General features: G+C 40.9%; 1 protein-coding gene across 3 annotated transcripts in view; it reads left to right on the forward strand.

Moving 5' to 3' along the window:
• The window catches only part of VAV3 (vav guanine nucleotide exchange factor 3), a 203619-nt gene that overhangs the window by 174522 nt on the left and 7482 nt on the right, over window positions 1-21615 (forward strand). For 2 of the 3 annotated variants that reach the window (XM_075422241.1, XM_075422243.1), the window contains exons 22-26: window positions 3472-3506; window positions 4258-4374; window positions 5075-5162; window positions 11091-11220; window positions 18681-18764. In XM_075422241.1, coding sequence (XP_075278356.1) covers window positions 3472-3506; window positions 4258-4374; window positions 5075-5162; window positions 11091-11220; window positions 18681-18764 — 454 coding nt within the window. The remainder of the gene's footprint in view (window positions 1-3471; window positions 3507-4257; window positions 4375-5074; window positions 5163-11090; window positions 11221-18680; window positions 18765-21615) is intronic. The other variant, XM_075422242.1, reaches the window with a different exon arrangement.

A 21615-nucleotide genomic window follows, 5' to 3' on the forward strand; every position in this document is an offset into this window, starting at 1 on the left:
GGTTGGTGAGGCAGGACTTGCCCTTGGTGAAGCCATGCTGGCTGTCTCGAATCACCTCCCTGGCCTCCATGTGCCTTAGCATATCTTCTAGGAGGATCTGTTCCATGATCTTCCCAGGCACAGAGGTGAGGCTGACAGGTCAGTAGTTCCGAGGGTCTTCCTTTCTACCCTTTTTGAAAAGGGGCACAATGTTTCCCTTTTTCCAGTCACTGGGGACTTCCCCTGACTGCCATGACTTTTCAAATATCATGGAGAGTGGCTTGGCAACTACATCAGCCAGTTCCCTCAGGACTCTGGGATGCTTCTCATCAGGTCCCATGGACTTCTGTACGTTTAGGTTCCTCAGGAGGTCCCGAACCTGGTCTTCCCTTACAGCTGGAGGGATTTTACCCTCCTGGTCTCCTTCATGCCATCCATCGACTCGGGAGGGGTGAGGAGAGAGGTTGCCAGTGAAGACTGAGGCAAAAAAGTTGTTGAGTACCTCAGCTTTCTCCTCATCTGCTGTTACCAGTTTGCCGGTCTCACTCATGAGCGGGGGTACGCTTTCTTTGACCATCTTTTTCCGGCTGACATACCTGTAGAAGCCCTTCTTGTTATTTTTCACATCCCTTGCCAAGTCAGCTCCAGCTGTGCCTTGGCCTTCCTGACCCCATCCCTACACAACGGGGCAGCTTCCCTATACTCTTCCCAGGAAGCCAGTCCCTGCTTCCACTGCCTGTGCAGTCCCCTCTTCTTCCTTAGTTTGACCAGCATCTCTTGTCTCAGCCATGCCAGTCTCTTCCCTCTTTTCCTCTTTTACTTCTGTCGAGAAAGAGAAGTTAGGAGAGATACTAATTTAATTCCTAAGCTAACTTTTTGTGAAAACTTCCTCAATTTAAAACAAAAAAAAAAAGTTCTGGAGTTATCAAAGAAAATACATAGCCAGTGTTTTAAGTGAAACATTTGGAGTAACTGCATTATATAGCTTTAGTGTTGAGACTTCTTAGCGTGAAGATGAGAGGTAATATGTTACCAACACAAGTGGTTGTAAATATTGCATTTCTCTGTACGTTCCCTCACCTCACTGTCTGCTGTCATCTAGTTTATATTGTCCTGGTTGAATAAGTGCTTTATAGGTTTCTCTTCTGCTTTTTCCTGTTCAAAATCTGCCTATTACTACCTCAGCAATACTGCTAGAATGTAGCATAGCATTTTGGACAAGTTAACACAAAAATTTGGCGTTAGTTGACTCTTGCAACTTTAACTGCAGAATACTGTGATTAAATACGCAGGGAGCTGGGTTACATGTGGTCTTGGTGTTTTGTTTGGTTAGGGGTTTTTTGTTTTGTGGTTTTGGAGGATACTGGGAGACACTTTTTTTGTCCCATCACTGGAGTTTATTTCAAGATCACATATGGAGACTTGGTAAAGATCTTGGATGATATCCGAGGTCAAGTTCGTGGGAGTTGTAGTTGATTTAAATTAAGTTTGTAGGCCTTTATAGTAGTATCTTCAGAAGCTGATCTGTGTTTGAAAGTCTCTGTTGAAGAGTTTCCGTATATGATAAAAAAAAAAAAAGTGAGAAGAATGTTACTGAATTTTTTTTCCCTCTTAGATTCCAAAAATAATAAAACATTATTTGGTATTACTGGAAGGAAAAAAAAAGTCATTTGCTTAGCTAAGAATGTGTGACATTAGGTTATAAGTCTGCAAAAGGTATGCTAAGCTTCCACTAAAATAAGTTTTTCTGCGCTTTGGAAGTTTAACACATTGTTTTAGACGAGTCGGGTAATACTGAAGTATTGTACACCAGTGGGAGGTGGTGAAATGCTGATTTTCATGGGGATTCCTATGTGTGCGTCTTGTGAATGTATAAATATTATCTATGCATGTGTTTATGTATACATATAACATCTATTTTGCAGACTGATTGTAGTTTGCTTAATTTTTTAAATTAAATTTGAGAATTCCATGCTTATTAAAACCGAGTAGAACAATTAACCAAGTCAAATACAAAGGTATGAATGATGTAATACAATATGAGCTATGGATTATCCTCAACTCTCTCAGATTATATACTATATTTCCTAGTACACAGTCTTTCTAAGGCCATACAACCATGAAAACATGAAGTGAATGTTGTACATTGCTATAAATTTGTATAATATAAATTAATGACACTTTTCAAACAATATGTAGCATTGGGCTATTTTATGTATGAAATTTGAATGTAGGCACTGCCAGAAAAACTTCTGACAGTTGTATGAAGTAAAAAAATCTGTCACAGTAGCAAAGAGTTAAAATATTCTGTACTACTTTCAGAATGGTATGGAATATTTGTCCTTTATTATAACTTCCTTCAAAAGAAAATAGATGTTCAAACTAATTAGATTGTCTGTTTCTTTTAACTTGTTTCATCTGGATATTGACAATTAGATCAACACTATCTAATTTGTGTTGATTGGAAAAGAGGCCGGTAACTAGTGGTGTCCCCCAGGGGTCAGTACTGGGCCCAGTCTTGTTTAACTTCTTCATCAATGACCTGGATGAAGAGTTAGAATGTACCATCAGCAAGTTTGCTGATGACACCAAACTGGGAGGTGTGGTAGATACACCAGAAGGCTGTGCTGCCATTCAGCGTGACCTCGACAGGCTGGAAAGTTGGGCAGAGAGGAACCTGATGAAGTTCAACAAAGGCAAATGCAGGGTCCTGCACCTGGGGAGGAACAACCCCATGCATCAGCACAGGCTTGGGGCAGACCTGCTGGAGAGCAGCTCTGCAGAGAGGGACCTGGGTGTCCTGGTGGACGACAGGTTAGCCATGAGCCAGCAGTGTGCCCTGGCTGCCAAGGTGGCCAATGGCATCCTGGGGTGCATTAGGAGGAGTGTGGCCAGCAGGTCGAGGGAGGTTCTCCTTCCCCTCTACACTGCCCTAGTGAGGCCTCATCTGGAGTACTCTGTCCAGTTCTGGGCTCCCCAGTGCAAGAAAGATGAGGAGCTACTGGAGAGAGTCCAGCGGAGGGCTACAAGGATGGTGAGGGGACTGGAGAATCTCTCCTACGAGGAAGGGCTGAGGGAGCTGGCCTTGTTTAGCCTGAAGAAGAGAAGGCTGAGAGGGGACCTTATAAATGCCTACAAATATCTGAAGGGTGGGTGTCAGGAGGATGGGGCCAAACTCTTTTCAGTAGTGCCCAGTGACAGGACAAGGGGCAATGGGCACACACGGAAGCACAGGAAGTTCCGTCTGAACATGAGGAAGAACTTCTTCACCCTGAGGGTGACGGAGCACTGGAAAAGGCTGCCCAGGGAGGTTGTGGAGATATTCAAGATATCTCTGGAGATATTCAAGACCCGCCTGGACAAGGTCCTGTGCAGCCTGCTGTAGGTGACCCTGCTTCGGCAGGAGGGTTGAACCAGATGACCCACAGAGGTCCCTTCCAACCTCTACCATTTTGTGATTGTGTGACTCTCTTGCATTTTTTCATGTCCTAGGTTCCTAAACCAGTAGACTACTCTTCACAACTGTGGTGAGTTCCTGTCTAGTCTTACAAGAATCTCTTTGAAAGAAGCAGTCATAGAAAGACAACTGTGTTTATTGCAATCTAATTTATATTGACTTAACCTTTCTAGACTTCTGAAGAAGGCATTTTGTAATGGTTTGGGAAAGCAACACTGTCCATTGCTGAAAAGCATGTTGGATATAATAGAGTACTTAATGATTTTGACATTTTGTTTACAAGTCTGTATGTGCAGCCTTAGTCCCAGAGGACTGAAATAGAATAAAAAGATATGAGTATGATATGAAGTGCGCAAGTAGATCTTACATGTTAAGTGAATAAAGAGAAGAAATAATGTTAAATACATCATCTTATGAATTTCTGCGTTTCCTTTAAAAAAGACCGTAGAGAGGTAAAAGGACAGTGTATCAAAACTACAACCGCTGCAACACGTGATTCAGAAAAACATTTGGTTTTATGAGCTATTCAAGCTAGTAGTCATTCAACTAATGCTCAGGCTTGAGTACTTTGCTTAACAGGCATTGTATTCAACACGTGCAGAGGTACTTTTCTAATTAAGAATTTCCACCCCCTCCTGCACAGAATTTTTACACATTTTATTCTTCATTCAAAGGTCTGGAGGTTGTATTCTGTTGCAGCTGATGTATTTTTAGGTCTCCTTTATATGCAGAATATTGTGACTCTGCATTGCATATTTGATAGACCTTTCTTTGTAGCTTTGAAAAAAATCATAAACAATTTTTATTGTTCTCTGTTACAGGTTTGCAGGAGCAATGGAAAGATTGCAAGCAGAGAGTGAACTTATTAACAGAGTAAATAGCACTTACCTGGTGCGGCACAGGACCAAAGAGTCAGGAGAATTTGCAATTAGTATTAAGTAAGTGGAATAAGATCTCCTACAGAAAGTTTTCTTGTTCCCATTTATGTCTAGATAATATATGAAATAAATAAGGACAATAAAAACCTGTTTCAATTTATATAATCATATACAGCCTTTAAGAGAGCTGATATAGGAAAATGGAAGTTGCTGACAAAAATACCTAGAATTTATAGTAGGAAGGTAGCAATGGTTTTATAACGCTGATGTAGCAAACGGGTCTACAAAAATGATGGTTTAGTGTATTGGGTAACAGTAAACAAGTGTTCAAGAGTGTAATGTCAGCTGCTTCTCGGAATTGAGTAAGAATGTTTCACTGACTTCAGTGAGAACTTGTTCCTTTGCACCTCACACATTTAAGTAAGATGTGGGTTCATAAATTGTGTGGATGCATATTATCGTGAGGGTCTTGTTTGCTTTCGTGTTGTTTATCAACATGAATATATAAGTAAGAAATCTATGGGAATTCCCAATTAGAATGAGCACTTAATTGTGACTTTTTTCTGAATACAGATTACGTCTTCAGCTGTACTTTAATAAATGTATTTGCTTAATTGGATGTCAGCTTCGTTTTGGTGCAGATATACATTTTGTCTTAAGAATTTATTTGTGTGGTGTTACTGGGGCATGTCAGCAGGTAGTTACTGATTGCATTTGATTGAAAACACATTTATATTCAGAAGTTATTAATTGCTCACAGGTACAATAACGAAGTGAAACATATCAAGATTTTAACAAGAGATGGCTTTTTCCACATTGCAGAAAACAGAAAATTTAAAAATTTAATGGTAAGCAAAGATTAGATTTTTTAACAATGTACAATTTTCTACGTAGCTGTTGCTGTTAGTGAGAACTACGTTGGTTTGTGAAATTACAGAAGGCTGTGAGAGCAAGAGATTTGAATGGTATCCATACCTGCTAATAGGATAATTTTTTATATTTGTGGTTTATGTTCTAAGTGAAGGTAGTATGTGCTTAAAACTACATGTGTATATTTAGGATGGGACTGTGACCCTTGCAGTGATGTGGAAGAGAGGAAGAATTTGAATCCCATGCATCAGCCCACAATGGAGTTAGGCTGAATCTTGAAAGGAGAATTTGATGCCTTTGGAAATCTTTTTCTATATAGTAATGATCCCTAAAAGCAGCTAGATGAAGGTTCCTTCCTAGCCCAGCGCTTTGTACATGTGTACTGCCAGACATAATGATACCCACTGATGTGTAAGTTCAGAGGGAGAAAGATATAAGGTGCAGCTGTGTCAGAGAGCCCAGAAAAGCTAGGGAGAGGCTGGTCTTCGTGGTCCTGGCAAAGAAGGCAAAGGAGTATAGCTAGAGAATGAGTCTGTCAAAGCTGCTAATAGCTCAGAAATCCTTATTGGAATAATAGTAATCTGGAGTCAGTATCAACTAGCCTAAATTAAAGCAACTGCGTGGCTGTTTCAAACTTCTACTCTGTGGCAGCAAACCACTCACTAGCATTCTATAGTAATAACGCACAAAACATAGGCGCTCTCATTAACTTTCACTCTAACTATAGGCATAGTTCATTCCCAGGAATAAGAGTTTGGTGTTATAACTGCCCAGATCAGTGAGCTTTCAATGTTATGTCAGTCATCTTGTACTGGGAAGAAATTCATTTTTTCGAACTTTACTTTGAAAGAATTTCTTGGTAGCTCATTTTGCTCAGACAAGACTCAAAAACACATGGCGTCTGAATAAATCACCTTAGTGCATTTGTAAAATTTTACTGCTTAAGCATTTTCTGATGCATTGTTAAAAGAAGCTTATTTAATATATTATATTTAGTGCTATCAATTGGATTAAAACTTACGCTGCAGCCTTCTGTCGCGAATGAGTGGTTAGGTTACTTAAATGATTATTCAAAGGTTTTGCAAGAAAAAACAATTTACTGAAAATTTAGAAATATGATCTTACGAAGTTCATTGGCAAGGTTCACTCTATTACTTATTAAATGAATGGAATTCTCAAAAAGTTGCAGTCAATGGCTCAGTGTCCAGGTGGAGACCAGTGATGAGTGGTATGCCTCAGGGGTCGGTACTGGGGCCGGTGCTGTTCAATATCTTTGTTGGCGACATCGACAGTGGGACTGAGTGCACCCTCAGCAAGTTTGCCAACGACACCAAGCTGTGTGGTGTGGTTGACACGCTGGAGGGAAGGGATGCCATTCAGAGGGACCTTGACAGGCTGGAGAGGTGGGTGTGCATGAACCACATGAAGTTCAACAAGGCCAAGTGCAAGGTCCTGTACATGGGTCGGGGCAATCCCAAACACAAGTACATGCTAGGCAGAGAGTGGCTCAAGAGCAGCCCTGAGGAGAAGGACTTGGGGGTAGTGGTGGATGAGAAGCTCAACATGAGCCACCAATGTGCGCTTGCAGCCCAGAATGCCAACCGTATCCTGGACTGCATCAAGACAAGCGTGGCCAGCAGGTTGAGGGAGATGATTCTGCCCCTTTACTCCGCTCTCGTGAGACCCCACCTGGAGTACTGTGTGCGTCTCTGGAGCCCCCAACATAAGAAGGACCTGGATGTGTTGGAGAGGGTCCAGAGGAGGGCCATGAAGGTGATCAGAGGGCTAGAGTACCTCTCCTGCGAGGACAGGCTGAGGGAGTTGGGGCTGCTCAGCCTGGAGAAGAGAAGGCTCTGGGGTGACTTTCTAGCAGCCTTCCAGTACCAGAAGGGAGCCTACAGGAAAGATGGAGAGGGACTTTACACATGGGTGTGTAGTGATAGGACAAGGGGGAATGGCTGTAAACTAAGAGAGGGCAGATTTAGATTAGATATTACGAAGAAATTCTTCACCATGGGGATGGTGAAACACTGGCACAGGTTGCCCAGAGAAGCTGTGACTGCCCCCTCCCTGGAAGTGTTCAAGGCCAGGTTGGATGGAGCTATGAGCAACCTGGTCTGGTAGCAGATGTCCCTGCTCATGGCAGGGGGGTTGGAACTAATCATCTTTGATGTCCCTTCCAAACCCTACCATTCTATGGTTCTATGAATTTAAAATCAAAGGAGGTTTTGAGTGGAAAATTATTTATACAGAAGTAAAAGAAAAGTGTGTGGGGTAAGGGAGACCCTTCTGTTGAGTCATAAGGTTCGTAAGGGACCCCCTTGCTTTCTAAACTCCTTCTCGGAGAGGAGCCTAGGTGCGGCTGGATCCAGACCTGGTCTTAGACCACAATGGTTTATGTGTATGTTTAGCAGCAATTCATGGTGAGTTCACCGTTTAGAGAGAGAGAGAGAGGATCACAGGAATTTAGTAGCCATTAATCGCTGGTTAACTTAGCATTTACAGAATGACTAGAAAGAATTTACTATTACAATCACAGTAATAGGACATTATGGATTGGTTCACACACACACACAATCATAAAAATTCCCTTCAAGTTCAGTGAAATACTTCAAATAAAATGATTTCTCAACGGGCGAAGGTTGAGTCTCAAGGAGATCAGCCCAGGTGATGCCGACAGAGTTTGAGGTACTCTGAGAAGCGTCCCACTCAGAGGGAGTTGCTGGGCGCAGCCCACTGCAGACCAGAAGAGCTCAAATGGTCTTTGTTGGTACTGCTGTTTATGGGGTCTTTTTATGACTTTTGGCACCAGTAATTTTCCATCCTGGTCACGATCCACATGATGTAATCTCTGCATGCACATCCAAGTACTCTAAAATGATAAATAAAAATTAAAGACAGTGCAAAACAAGAGTAGGGAGACAAGCTTTGAAACCAGGAAGCCTTAGAAATTATTTTAATTTAACCACTGATGCTCTGTAAAGTAAGAGCATCCTACAAGTGATGAAAAGTCACACAAAAATCTATGCTTTACCTGACCCTATTTGAAATAAGTGCTCATTAGAATGGGAAGAATGTAAATTTCTTAATGAAGAATGCACTAAGCTGTTTCTGCACTCTTACGTCTTCATTTGGCACTTAAAAGCCAGTGAAGTGTTTAGTGTTAGGGCTGGGGACCCTGCGATCTTGCCATTGGTAGCAACAGAAAGCATGGCATTTCTCAAATGTGTGAAGGAGGTGCTATTTGGTCTGCAGACTCTACAAATGATTCACTGGAAACTGATGAGAACGTATGAGTGCTCTCCGGATCTTGACAAAGCATGTGAGCTGCAGTTGCATGCTGCCAGGTACCTTCTTAGGGCAATGATGGAGTTTAATGCACTGATCCAGATTTCAAAATAGAGCTGAATGATCAGAGATCCAAGTACAGGACACAAACTTGGATAAAAAAAGAAAGAAAAAGAATATACATTCCATCAAAGAATTAAGAGGACAAAAGAAAGTTCTCGTGTAAAGGCCTCATTGCTATCAATTTAGCCTTGCTAACATTCAATTAGGAAAAAGTCATTTCATAACTCAGTTTCAGGGTATTATGAAATCTGCCCTGCAAAGTTAAATAGACAAGTGATAGTCTAAGTAGTGTTTGCATATGCTGTGGAACAACTGCTTTGTTCTGAGTAGATGCAAGAGAAAAAGTCTCTGGAGGAAGTGGGGAATAAAAGTAGCCTGAGTAGTGCTGGGAGCAGAAGAGGCAACGCCAGCAGCCATGGAAACCTAAAGTAGTGATCTGCAGTGACACGGTTTTCTGTACTAATTTGGAGGTAACAAATGTAGAACAACTCTTGTATGTGGTTTTAGTAGTACATTTGAAAAACTTTCACAAGAGTAATTAAAATGTACTGAGTGTGTGAAGCAGGCCAAGGTGCAGTGAAAGGTCAGCTCTGCTGCTGATGTGAATCATGGTAATGTGACAGACTCCTGAGGAGCTCCATCCATGCCGACAGGGGCTATTCACCTTACTTATCTGTTTGTAAGCTCGCTGCTGTGATTTGTGCAATGAATGTTTTAGCGACCAGTTATTTGTTGACTGTTTTCATGGAAGAATGATATTAAAACCTTAGCTTTTAAAAGCAACTAAATCTTTGTGACCCAAAGTAAATTTTTTCTCAGCTTGGAACCATTTTACTTATTTTGACAACAAATAAAATCTGTCCAGTTGAAATACTGTCTTTACCCAAAAGCGTAATTCTTGCAGACGTACACAATGCAAAAAGGTAACAAAAATTTCATACCATTTATTTTTCCATTTATCTGGAAATCCTACTTTGAATGTTGCTTGCTTACAAATCACTCTCTCCGTTGCTTTGGTAATTTGAATGTCTGGGTACTTGGTATGATATGTGACAGAAAATTTGGTTGCTGACATTGTAGCTTGCATGCTGTGCTCATATCAGATAACAAAGCCAAAACAGTTCTTAGTCTCCTGGCCCTTCTGATTACTTACAGTGCCTGGCAGGTCTGTGATTAGGAACTGTTAAAACCAGGTGTAGATTTTACTTAGCTTTGGATTCTGCCCTAGAAGCAGTTTCAGAGACATGCAACAGCCTGCATCTTGGGGAGTGAAGTGCTCCAGAGTTCAGTTCAGAAGATAATCTACAGACTGTTATCAAGAACTTATGGTTACACACTAGATCTTGGACTAAATAATTCGAGAGTCATTTTGTTTGACTGGAATTAATATATCACTGAACTGATGTAAGCTGTTGTAGGCTAGTAATTTTATTAATTTTTTTTTTAACTAAAAGGAAATGATTGAACACAGTACTATTTCCTTGTTTTGGCCTAAGCCTGGCTTGGTCACCTTTGATTTTGGAAGTAAGTAGAATGGAATAACTGGGTTACTGGTAGAAGTGAAGGATTTACAGTAGATACATTGCTTTGTGTTTGCGTTTCTGAAGGGTGAAATCCCCTAGTTGAATTATCATCAATCAGGTGAAATACCTTCGGTTTGAATAGTCTGGTCACTTTTAATCTTATTCTAGTATCTATTTTCAAACTGTGATATCAACATTATTAGGGATAATTCAAACATAAGAGACAATGGAAGGGGTTGAAGATCACAAAGGAGTAACATGAGCTTGTCAGTATTTTGATGGGTGTTGTCTTTAGAACAGAAACTAAAGTAAATTATCTGCTTGGTTATATAAACTATTTGAGCCAGGTATTTATATTTTCATATGTATGTGTGTGCATATATAGAAAATCTATGTGTGTGCATATATATGTTTATACATATTTTATACACACACAAACAAATTTTTGGATTGGGCCCAAGGATAATGTGAAATGGTGGGTTTTTCAGTCACTGTGCAATATCTGACTCCCCCCCCCGCAAAAAACCCAAACAAAAAAACTCCACACATTTTAATGGCAGAGCCTTGAAAGTTTTACATGGTCTATATATCTGCTCATTAAATTGCTGTTGACCTAGATGCATATATGCAAACTTTCTGCTTGATTTTGGATCTATGTACTTACAAATGCCTGTGTGGATAAACATCTCTTATCATTGCAAAAGAAATTTGAGAAAACAAATACAGTTACCATTATATACTTAACAAGCAGCTGATCTTGCCTTCTGCCTGACTTCAGAAAAGGAGATAAATGCTCAGCCTGGCTCAAAGGAGCAAGAAGTGTTGAGTCTGACAAAAAATCAAACACAACAAAACTCCAAAACCCATTTAAGTGGCAGTGTAAAAGCAGTCCATATTTAGGATACTTGATTTTTTAAAAATAAACACATACTGTGGGATGTTGTATTACAAAATAAGGTTACTTGTACACCAGAATGTTGAAAAGGATGTGATTTCAATTTCCAGTGACATAGTATTTTTCCTTTCTGAAAGGAACTCATAGAATACTATAAGCACCACTCTCTCAAAGAAGGCTTTCGAAGTTTGGATACTACTCTTCAGTTTCCATACAAAGAAGCTGAAAACTCGGTGGGACAAAGGAGTAACAGGACAGGTGGCAACTGTGAGTATTATAAATTTTTGTATATTATTTTCTGTCAACTAAATGTTTAAAGGACAAGGTACTTTGAACATCTTCATCTTCCATTTTTGACATATAACCCGTTAATATAGTAATGCTTTTAGCTAGGATTTTTTGAAGCTAAGCAGATTCAGATCTGCCAGGAGTTTATAAACATGTCTAGCAAGTTTGGCTTGCTGCTAAACTTGAAATCTCCCTGATATTCAAAAATCTATTAGGCATGCTGGTGAGAGATTAAACTGCACCCTGCCTAGTTTTTTCAGACATTTGCATATATGCAGCTACATGTGTTAATAATATCTGTAACAATTTCTAATACTTAAAAAGGGATTTAAATAAATCAGTCTTGTAGTGTAGCCATATGAAGTAATGTCTCAGTAATGCCTCATAAATTTCTCAAAAAACCCATTAGATTTACTGTATCATAATTATTTTTATGCCTTTTAACCTTAAATGTTTATTACAGGCCTCTAAGCTTCTGACAGTTAATGTACAATGTAAATAGCAGTTAAAAAGTGTTGAAGTTTAGAAGTAAACGAAGGTGATTTACAATGCACGTGGTATCCTTTATTTAACTTATTACAGCTTAAGTGGAAGTCAGCATGCTTTTTAGGACATGTTCAATGTTAATGATAAAAACTATCACGTGGCTGGCCTCTGGAAAGTATGTGATGTTTCTGTCAAAGCGCATATATTAGATTTGCAGTTCTGCAGACAATGGTTACATCTTTGTAGTGCAACAGAAAATAAGAGGAAAATAAAAATTAATGGGGATTTTAACAATATGAAGACTGCTGTGAAAGACCATAGAGTCCAGTCTTTGTGATGATAAAGCTGGCTGTGTTTACTTTCATTTGCTGTATTAGTGAGCTTTTGTTTACTTGCTTGCCTCTGTTTCATGACATTTCTATGACTTTGGAGACTTTCTTCCTCTCCTAATCAAAATAAAGATAACTTAGGACAGGTGATTGTAAGAAACCACTGTGTCTCTGTGCATTTCATTTACTCCGTCTTATCTTCCCATTCCTCTTTATTTCTTCCATTTCTGTTTTCTTTCACGGCTTCCTAGGACTTCTATCAGTGTTCTCCCTGCTATGCTGTACCTCAGTATGTCTCCATTCTTGGTGAATTTCTGTCCTGCCCTTTCTTCTCCCTTTAGCTTGTGGTCTCCCTTTGCTTCTCTCTTTCTCTTGTCATCTCTTGTGTTTTCCTCCTTGCTTGCCTCCTCACAGCATTGAGGCTTTAATCAGTGAGACGATATGCCCTGCTTACTTTGCATTTGTTTCAGTTATTATTGACTGTGAGCAGAGCCAATTTGTTTTCTTTCCTTTCTTAGGCCAGTTAGAATGTCTCTGTACTGTCCACCAACTTATGAGTCTGCAAGAGTATTAGCTCAATTGTTTCAGGCTTTAGAGGATACAAGATTTACAGTACATCCTCATTACCTTCACTCCACATACAGAAGAAAATGTTCTCTTTAACAAGATCTTCTAGGCAGTATATGGAAGAGCAAGAGAAATGAGTGTGGGGTGCTCTCATTTTAGTCAAGGGCATGAGAAAGAACTTCTCTGCTGCAGTAGATATCAGCCATTTGATGTTACAAACTATGCTGGTGGGAGCTAGCAGGTTTTGTCTTAGGCCAAACTGATTAAAAAAAAAAAATCTCAATTCTTAGACTTTTCATGTAAAATCTAATAGATTTCCACAATTCTGCTAGCCTACCTAGATTGACTCTGGATGACACTTTTCATTTAATGGATTTGACAGTTGTTTGTTTGTTTTTTAAATAGTTAGCATGTTCCCATGAGTATGGTGGATTTTTTGGGTTTTCTTTTGAAATTGAATGGGAATACCAAATTAACTTCACATTCTAGAACAATGTGAGAAAGGATTAGATTTGTTTTTTGTACTTGTCATGTTTTCCTTTGCCCATTAAAGGAAAGAGAATCAAGTGTCATTTCAGTTTACTTTTAACTTCTGGTATGAATCATAATAAATCACCTTGTAACTTCTTAAATTTTCAGGGAATTTGATTCTCACTTCAGCATCTACTACATTTTTAGACCAAACATCTTCGTTTTATTGATATAGTTAATTTGGCGTTCCACTTTAATTAGAATTTTGCTTTTTAGTCCTCTAGTCTTGCAGAAGTCACGCACTCTGATATTTATTGTACACTTTTAATGTGGTTGTAAAAGCTGTCGGACATTTACTTTTCTCAATATAGAAATTCAAGTTAATTACGAAGACTTTTGGGGAAATGGTACATCCTTTCTTCCTAATTTTTCAGTCCTAGGCTTTTCTAGACAGGAAAAAAATAATAAAAATCTTTGCTACACATGAAAATACTAATTCTTGCACTAGATTAGAGAAGTGAACAATCATTTAATGAAATAAAGGCAAAAATGGAAGAAAAGTTGAGATTCTTCTACAGAATAGTTTTTGGCACTTTATTTCAATCTGCTGATACAGACCACAATCATATTGAGAAATCTGACTCTCTATGAAATTTAGATTTTAATGTAACATAAATCATGAAACCAAATACAATTAGAGTGACTGTTTTTCATCATCTGTAGATTAGGAGTAGGTACATTCACTAGTTATATCATGTCATTCTACTACTTAATGCATTAACTGTGTAAAAGTATCTGTTAATGAAGTAAAATAAAACAAATGCCACTCCAACCTTTAAGGAAATGAAAGAACCCAGCCTTTCTCCTTAAAAGCCAACACCAAAACACATATCAGTGACATTTAAAAATAGATTAGTTATCTGTAGAAATCTAGGACTATTTGCTTGCCCACACAGATTTAGTTGTCCAGAATTTCACACGTAAAACCAAACCTCCAGTTATATCTGGCAGTTAAATTCTCGAAATATTAAGATAATGTATAGACAGGAAAGGACCAGCCACGCCCTACGTAGCACCTAACCTGTCTTTATTCCTGTACACTGCTTTTGCACACTATCATTGTACTTCTATAGAAATACACACAATTACTTGTCTCTAAGAATGGGCACACTACTTCAGTCAAGTTGCCCTTTCGGTTTGTGTAACACTTTTCCACATAGGGCTGTCACCTGGGGTTACTAGCTCCAGAATAAAGGAGTTCCTCAGGTAACCTCATGTGTTCTCAGATCTAGTATTAGAGGCAGAGAAAGGATCATCGCTATGAAAGATCAGAAGGGAGATTCTAGTACACAAGAGGCCCTGGAATATGTTTGTTTGTATTACTTTGAGATACCAACCTAAACTGCCACTGATTTATGTTCTGGGGTTTTTTAAACAAATAACCCATAGCTTATGAACATTAAAATGCAATATCAGTCCTGTTTATTTCATTTATGCTAGTAGTTTGATTGTCACAAATGTATCCATTCTCATCCAGGTAAGATGCACAAAACTATCATTACCTCCAGCATAGATTCTTTGTTAATTCCTTGCATAAAGTAGTTCTAATCATCTTTCCTGCAACTAACCATTTTGACGCAAAATGATTTTGTTTTATGAGTAGTCACAAGAATAAATTCAGGGAAGCAGCTGTGTATGAGGAACAGGGAGCTGTGCAGCAGCAATGGTGCAGCTTCACTGGGGGCTCAGCTCAAATGCCTTTATGCAAATGCACGTAGCATGGGCAATAAACAAGAGGAGCTAGAGGTGTGCGCACATCTGCGGGACTATGACATCATCGGCATCACGGAGACGTGGTGGGACAGCTCCTGTGACTGGAGTATTGGGATGGGAGGATACAGGCTCTTTAGGAAAGACAGGCAGGGGAAACGAGGAGGAGGTGTCGCCCTCTATGTCAAAGATCAGCTGGAGTGCATGGAGCTCCATCTGGGACTGAATGAGGAGCCCACAGAGAGCTTATGGGTCAAGATTAAAGGCAGGGCAGGGACGGGCGACATTACAGTGGGAGTCTGCTACAGGCCACCAGACCAGGATGAGCGAGTGGGTGAGGCTCTCTTATAGGCAGATAGGAGAAGCCTCACGTTCAAAAGCCCTGGTCCTCATGGAGGACTTCAACCATCCCAAGATGTTGGAGGGACAACACAGCAGGGCACAGGCGAGCCAGGAGGTTCCTGGAATGTGTTGAGGACAACTTCCTCCTCCAAGTGATAGAGGAGCCCATGAGGAGAGGTGCGATGCTGGACCTTGTTCTCACCAACAAGGAGGGGCTGGTGGGGAATGGGAAAGTCAGGGGCAGCCTTGACTGCAGTGACCACGAAATGGTAGAGTTTAAGATCCTTAGGGCAGCGAGGAGGGTGCGCAGCAAGCTCGCTACCCTGGACTTCAGGAGAGCAGACTTTGGCCTCCTCAGGGATCTGCTTGGTAGAATACCATGGGATATAGCCCTAGAGGGAAGAGGGGCCCAGGAAAGCTGGTCAGTATTCAAGGATCACCTCCTCCAAGCTCAGGAGCGATGCATCCTGACCAAGAGGAAGTCAGGCAGAAATGCCAGGAGGCCTACGTGGATGGACAAGGAGCTCCTGCCCAAACTCAAGCAGAAAAAGGAGGCCTACAGAGGATGGACGCAAGGACAGGTAGCCTGGGAGGAATACAGAGAAATCGTCCGAGTAGCCAGGGAGCAAGTTAGGAAAGCTAAAGCCCTGACAGAATTAAATCTGGCCAGGGATTTCAAAAGGACAAGAAAGCCTTCTATAGGTATGTCAGTGATAGAAGACAGACTAGGGAAAATGTGGGCCCTCTCTGGAAGGAAGCTGGAGACCTGGTTACCCGGGATGTGGAGAAAGCTGAGGTGATTAACGACTTTTTTGCCTCAGTCTTCAACAGCAAGTGCTCTGGCCACACCACCCAAGTTGCAGAAGGCAAAGGTGGGGACTGGGAGAGTGAAGAATCGCCCACTGTAGGAGAAGACCAGGTTCGAGACTGCCTAAGGAACCTGAAGGTGCACAAGTCCATGGGGCCTGATGAGATGCATCCGCGGGTCCTGAGGGAACTGGCGGACAAAGTTGCCAAACCACTCTCCATCATATTTGAGAGATCGTGGCAGTCTGGGGAGGTCCCCACTGACTGGAGAAGGAGCAACATCACCCCCATTTTTTTAAAGGGAAAAAAGGAAGACCCGGGGAACTATAGGCCAGTCAGCCTCACCTCTGTGCCTGGCAAGATGATAGAGCAGATCCTCCTCGAAGCCCTGCTAAGGCACATGGATAAAAAGGAGGTGACTGGGGACAGCCAACATGGCATCACCAAGGGAAAACCATGCCTGACCAACTTGGTATCCTTCTATGATGGGGTTACACCGTTGGTCGACAAGGGGCGGGCAACTGACATCGTCTACCTGGACTTGTGCAAGGCATTCGACACTGTCCCGCGTGATGTCCTTGTCTCTAAATTGGAAGGACATGGATTTGACAGATGGACCACTCATTGGATAAGGAACTGGCTCGATGGATGCACTCAAAGAGTTGCAGTCAAAGGCTCGATGTCCAGGTGGAGACCAGTGACGAGTGGTGTGCCTCAGGGGTCGGTACTGGGGCTGGTGCTGTTTAATATCTTTGTTGGCGACATCGACAGTGGGACTGAGTGCACCCTCAGCAAGTTTGCCGATGACACCAAGCTGTGTGGTGTGGTTGACACGCTGGAGGGAAGGGATGCCATTCAGAGGGACCTTGACAGGCTGGAGAGGTGGGTGTGCGTGAACCGCTTGAAGTTCAACAAGGCCAAGTGCAAGGTCCTGTACGTGGGTCGGGGCAATCCCAAACACAAGTACACGCTAGGAAGAGAGTGGCTCAAGAGCAGCCCTGAGGAGAAGGACTTGGGGGTAGTGGTGGATGAGAAGCTCAACATGAGCCACCAATGTGCACTTGCAGCCCAGAATGCCAACCGTATCCTGGACTGCATCAAGAGAAGTGTGGCCAGCAGGTCGAGGGAGATGATTCTGCCCCTTTACTCTGCTCTCGTGAGACCCCACCTGGAGTACTGTGTGCATCTCTGGAGCCCCCAACATAAAAAGGACCTGGATGTGTTGGAGAGGGTCCAGAGGAGGGCCATGAAGGTGATCAGAGGGCTAGAGTACCTCTCCTACGAGGACAGGCTGAGGGAGTTGGGGCTGCTCAGCCTGGAGAAGAGAAGGCTCTGGGGTGACTTTCTAGCAGCCTTCCAGTACCAGAAGGGAGCCTACAGGAAGGATGGAGAGGGACTTTTCACAAGGGTGTGTAGTGATAGGACAAGGGGGAATGGCTGTAAACTAAGAGAGGGCAGATTTAGATTAGATATTACGAAGAAATTCTTCACCATGGGGATGGTGAAACACTGGCACAGGTTGCCCAGAGAAGCTGTGACTGCCCCCTCCCTGGAAGTGTTCAAGGCCAGGTTGGATGGAGCTATGAGCAACCTGGTCTGGTAGCAGATGTCCCTGCACATGGCAGGGCGGTTGGAACCAGATGATCTTTAAGGTCCCTTCCAATCCTTACCATTCTATGATTCTGTGATGAATATAATGCTGCTACACTTTTAAGGAACACTCTTGGTCAGTGATTATAGATATTATTAGGCATTATTTAGAGGCTGCATTATCATTTGTCAAGTTGAGGATGGACCTCCCTTTCCAAGTCACAGCTGGGAGCAAAGATCCAACTTTATTAGATTTTTGTACACTATGTATCTTCATTGCCTCTTCAGAAGAGGGACAAAATGTGAGAACATGCTAACAAACTGTTGTCCCATTTGAAGTGTTTTTGTTCATTTCATCTGATTTTGTATTTAGAAATATATTGACTTTAGGTTTGTTGGCAACAGAGCAAGTGCACCTCTAACCTTTCACCTGAGGAAGGTGTTATACGGACTAGGATGATGTGCTGGTTCTGCCTAGGCCAAACTTACGCTCTTTTTGCTTGCTCAAGTGTTTTCTTTGAAGTCAGGGAAAACTGCAAAGGCAAGCAGTACTGTTTGGGCCTTAGAGGATGTAGTTTAGCTGTGGAATTCCTGTTGATGTTAATGATTACCAGGGCACAGTGCATACTTTTTCCCATGAGTATTATGAGATCCCAGTTCTTAGACTGTATTCCTAATTAAGGGGGTGTGACTAGTCTTCCTGGGCTCAAGAGGAATTCTTACGTATGTGTGAGTTCCTGGTTTTGTACTGTTAGGAAGTGGGGCAACAAATTTAAAGACGACAAAAAATTCTGTGAGATCTGAAAATATTTGTAAGAGCCTGCAGTTTTAATTTGCTTCTCTGAACCCTGAATTGGTGTCATCTTTCTACTCTTTGAAAAACGCAATTATTAAACATGAAATCATAGATCCAAATTTTCTAGTTATTATAGTCAATTTCCTTCCAGACATCCTTAGTAGGGAACCTTAGTTTCCTTATTATCAATGAATTATGTAGTTAAAAAGCTATTATTTAAATCTTGTGCCAATATTTCAATGTTCTCTTGCTTTTCTCTTTTTCTCTTTCTTTCTCTTAAGACCCTTCTTTGTTCTGTGGGTTTTCTTTTGTAACTCCTCCAGACTACAGCTTTGTTCCCCCTTCCTCCACTCCTTTCTGGTCAGGTACTGCTTTACTGCTTTTATATTCTTTCTAAATGTGCTTCTGTTGTTTCTGCATGCAGCAAGCGAGGGAATGGACGAATCTGATGCTTCAGTTCTTTTCTGACTCCAGAAACTGAGTTATTACGTGTTATTCTTGGAGTGTAACAAAAATCGAACTCTTAACTTTTGAAAAAAAGCGTGTTACAGTCAGCAGTTTGAAGAGGTGTTGCAAATCTCAATAGTTGCAGCAGATTCAGTCTATGATCAATTGACTGTTTTATTTGCTATGTAGCTGACATCTAGAGCTATGTATATTTTAATGAATTTATTCAAATGCACATACCTGAAAATTTCACCCTTTGTAGATAAATAATGTGTTCGTCCCATCCCTGCAGCAAACCATAATGCAGCAGCATCTTAGAGTACAGTAGTGTTTTTGTAGACAATACTTTCTTTAATTTTTGCATTAACATTGTTAATTAATTTTGGCCATCTGTTTTCTAAATATTGCTTGCTTTTTTTTCTCATTTAACCATCTCTGGCTTTAATAAATGCAAACATTTTAAACTAAGAGTGTAGAAATGCTTATAGTAGTAGCAGTGGTAGTCTCAATTAGTGCATCAGTATGACTGTGACTTGCTCTGGTCTCTAAGACCTAGTCTTCAGAGGTGAACTGCACTGCTGGACAATTCAAGAAGAATTTTGCTAATAGAATTTTGCCTTCGAGGAGTGTATGCAAGGAGCACCTACTGTTGAGAATGCAGTGTTCACTCATGTGACACTGACACACCTCTGTGTACAGGGGGTGCAGGACTTGGACTAGGTTGTGCAAGTCAGGATTAAAGCTGGCTTTTGTGCTAGGGAAAGGGAGGTGACCAGCATGCACAAATGTGGATGTCATAATCTGACTAGGAGATCTGAGTAAGATGTATGTTTTACACCTGCCCCACAGAGGTCAGCAAAATTGCTTAGTGCTCTGAGGTGAATTCTTAAGGCTTTCCATGGATTCTTGAGGGGAAAAGGATGTAGGTGATAGCTCAGTAGTAGAATGGCCAGTGTACTTACATGTTCTGAGAGTGTCTCTGATGAGCCCTCCCTCAATTCGTGCTAGGGATTTCAATCTCAATGTCCTATACTGCTCTTGAATGTTTTGCCCCTCAGTTGTACATTGTTTTGGAGTCTGTTTCTTCCATTTATATCTCCTTACATACAGATTTTTTTGGGGGAGGGGATGATACTTTTACTTCCTTTCGGTAGTCACAACATTGACTGAGAAGCCAAGCTTTAAGGCACTCTTCCAGTTGACATTTACTTATATCAAGGGACACATCTGTAGAAAAGATGAATAGAAAGCCATCCTGGTATAGCTGTTTAGGATAGCATTCTGGTGTAGCTGTTTTAGGATAGAAGATCACCTCTTTCATTCAGCTTCACAGTACTTGATTGTAAAGTCTGTTCTTACTGAAACTGGTATCTGTTCCATGGAAACAAAATTGTGAAGTGGCCGACAGTGACAGAATAGTAATCAAGACTCAGGGTTACTTTTAGCCTATCACACATTCCCATATATTCCCATATATGGTTTCAACAAATGATAATTATATTCATTTTTTCCTGTGAAAAACTGCTGTATCAGAAAATTCTTAAGTGATTGTAACAATAAGTAAGGATTGAATGTCTTGCATATCACAATATGCTGTGTAAAGTATTTCTTTGTACAAGTACAAAATATTAAAGGAAAATATTGATAAGTAATTCTTCTTTTAAGCGTATCTGCCTGTTTGAATGGGATTTCATATTCTCATAGGCTACATTACTTCATAGATTAGTAAAATCATCTTTTTTTTAAAGTAGCCAAAAAATTTGCTTACATTAAATAAAGAAATACTTATTTAATGATATTACAAGTATTTTTTTCAAAAGCATCTGCAGAGCTGGCTTAGTTATGCTGATGCAGAAGTTGGTAACACAGGAGAGGGGTTAACCTGACTAATGAGGGCTGCTAGAGGTGCTGCCCATGCTTGTATAATACAGATGAGGTTTAGTTAAACAGTGCAAGTAAATATATGTTGTTTCAAGAAGCATGGAAACTAATACACGGGAGCAACCCTGAAGGGATATGGGTGCAGGAGAGAAACAATTACTCACCGCTTTTGTAATGGTACAGTGACCCTTGTGGCATTTAAGCACAGGCAGAAACTTGAGCTAGACCAGCCTGCTGTGATCACATGGAGCCTCTTTTGTTTGCACCCTAGTTCCTTCACCAGTGACCCAAACTAGTACTAAAATTCATTTGCAGCACATCTGTCTCATTGTCAATGAGAAACTTTTCCAACATACTCTAGTGTGAATCAAAGCTGACTACACTGTATTTTCTTCTCTCGGAGGAAGGAAAGGCTAGGTTAAGCAGAAGTGTGTTTTACTTATTCACACATGTACCTTTTATTCACCTCCCTTAGATTTGTCACCCTTTTTCCTGTTAATCCTCTGAGTATCTCCCTCCTAATACACGAGGTTTATTTACTGCTTTCTCAATAGCTTTGTTTCTTTTTTCTCACTTTTTCTTTATTCCCACTCTCTCTCATTCACATTTCTCCTGTTGGGCATTTTCTTTCCATCAATATCTACTGTTAATCCCACTCTCCGTCTCCTCACTCATTCTCCCTGTAGTATCCTCTTTCTGTCCTTCAGTTGGTGTTTCTTTTCTCTCCCATCTGTACAGTTGTCCATCCCACATGCTGACTGTCTTCTCTCAAGTTTCATTTATCCAGAGACAGCTGTGATTGGGAATTCAGGGCTGATAGTCTCTACTCAAGTTGTTTTTGTTACAATGTCACCAGAGAGATATGGTTAATATTTTTTCCAAAATTAG

The sequence above is a fragment of the Opisthocomus hoazin genome, chromosome 6 (genome assembly GCF_030867145.1).
Source record: "Opisthocomus hoazin isolate bOpiHoa1 chromosome 6, bOpiHoa1.hap1, whole genome shotgun sequence".
NCBI classification, from domain to species: Eukaryota; Metazoa; Chordata; class Aves; order Opisthocomiformes; family Opisthocomidae; genus Opisthocomus; species Opisthocomus hoazin.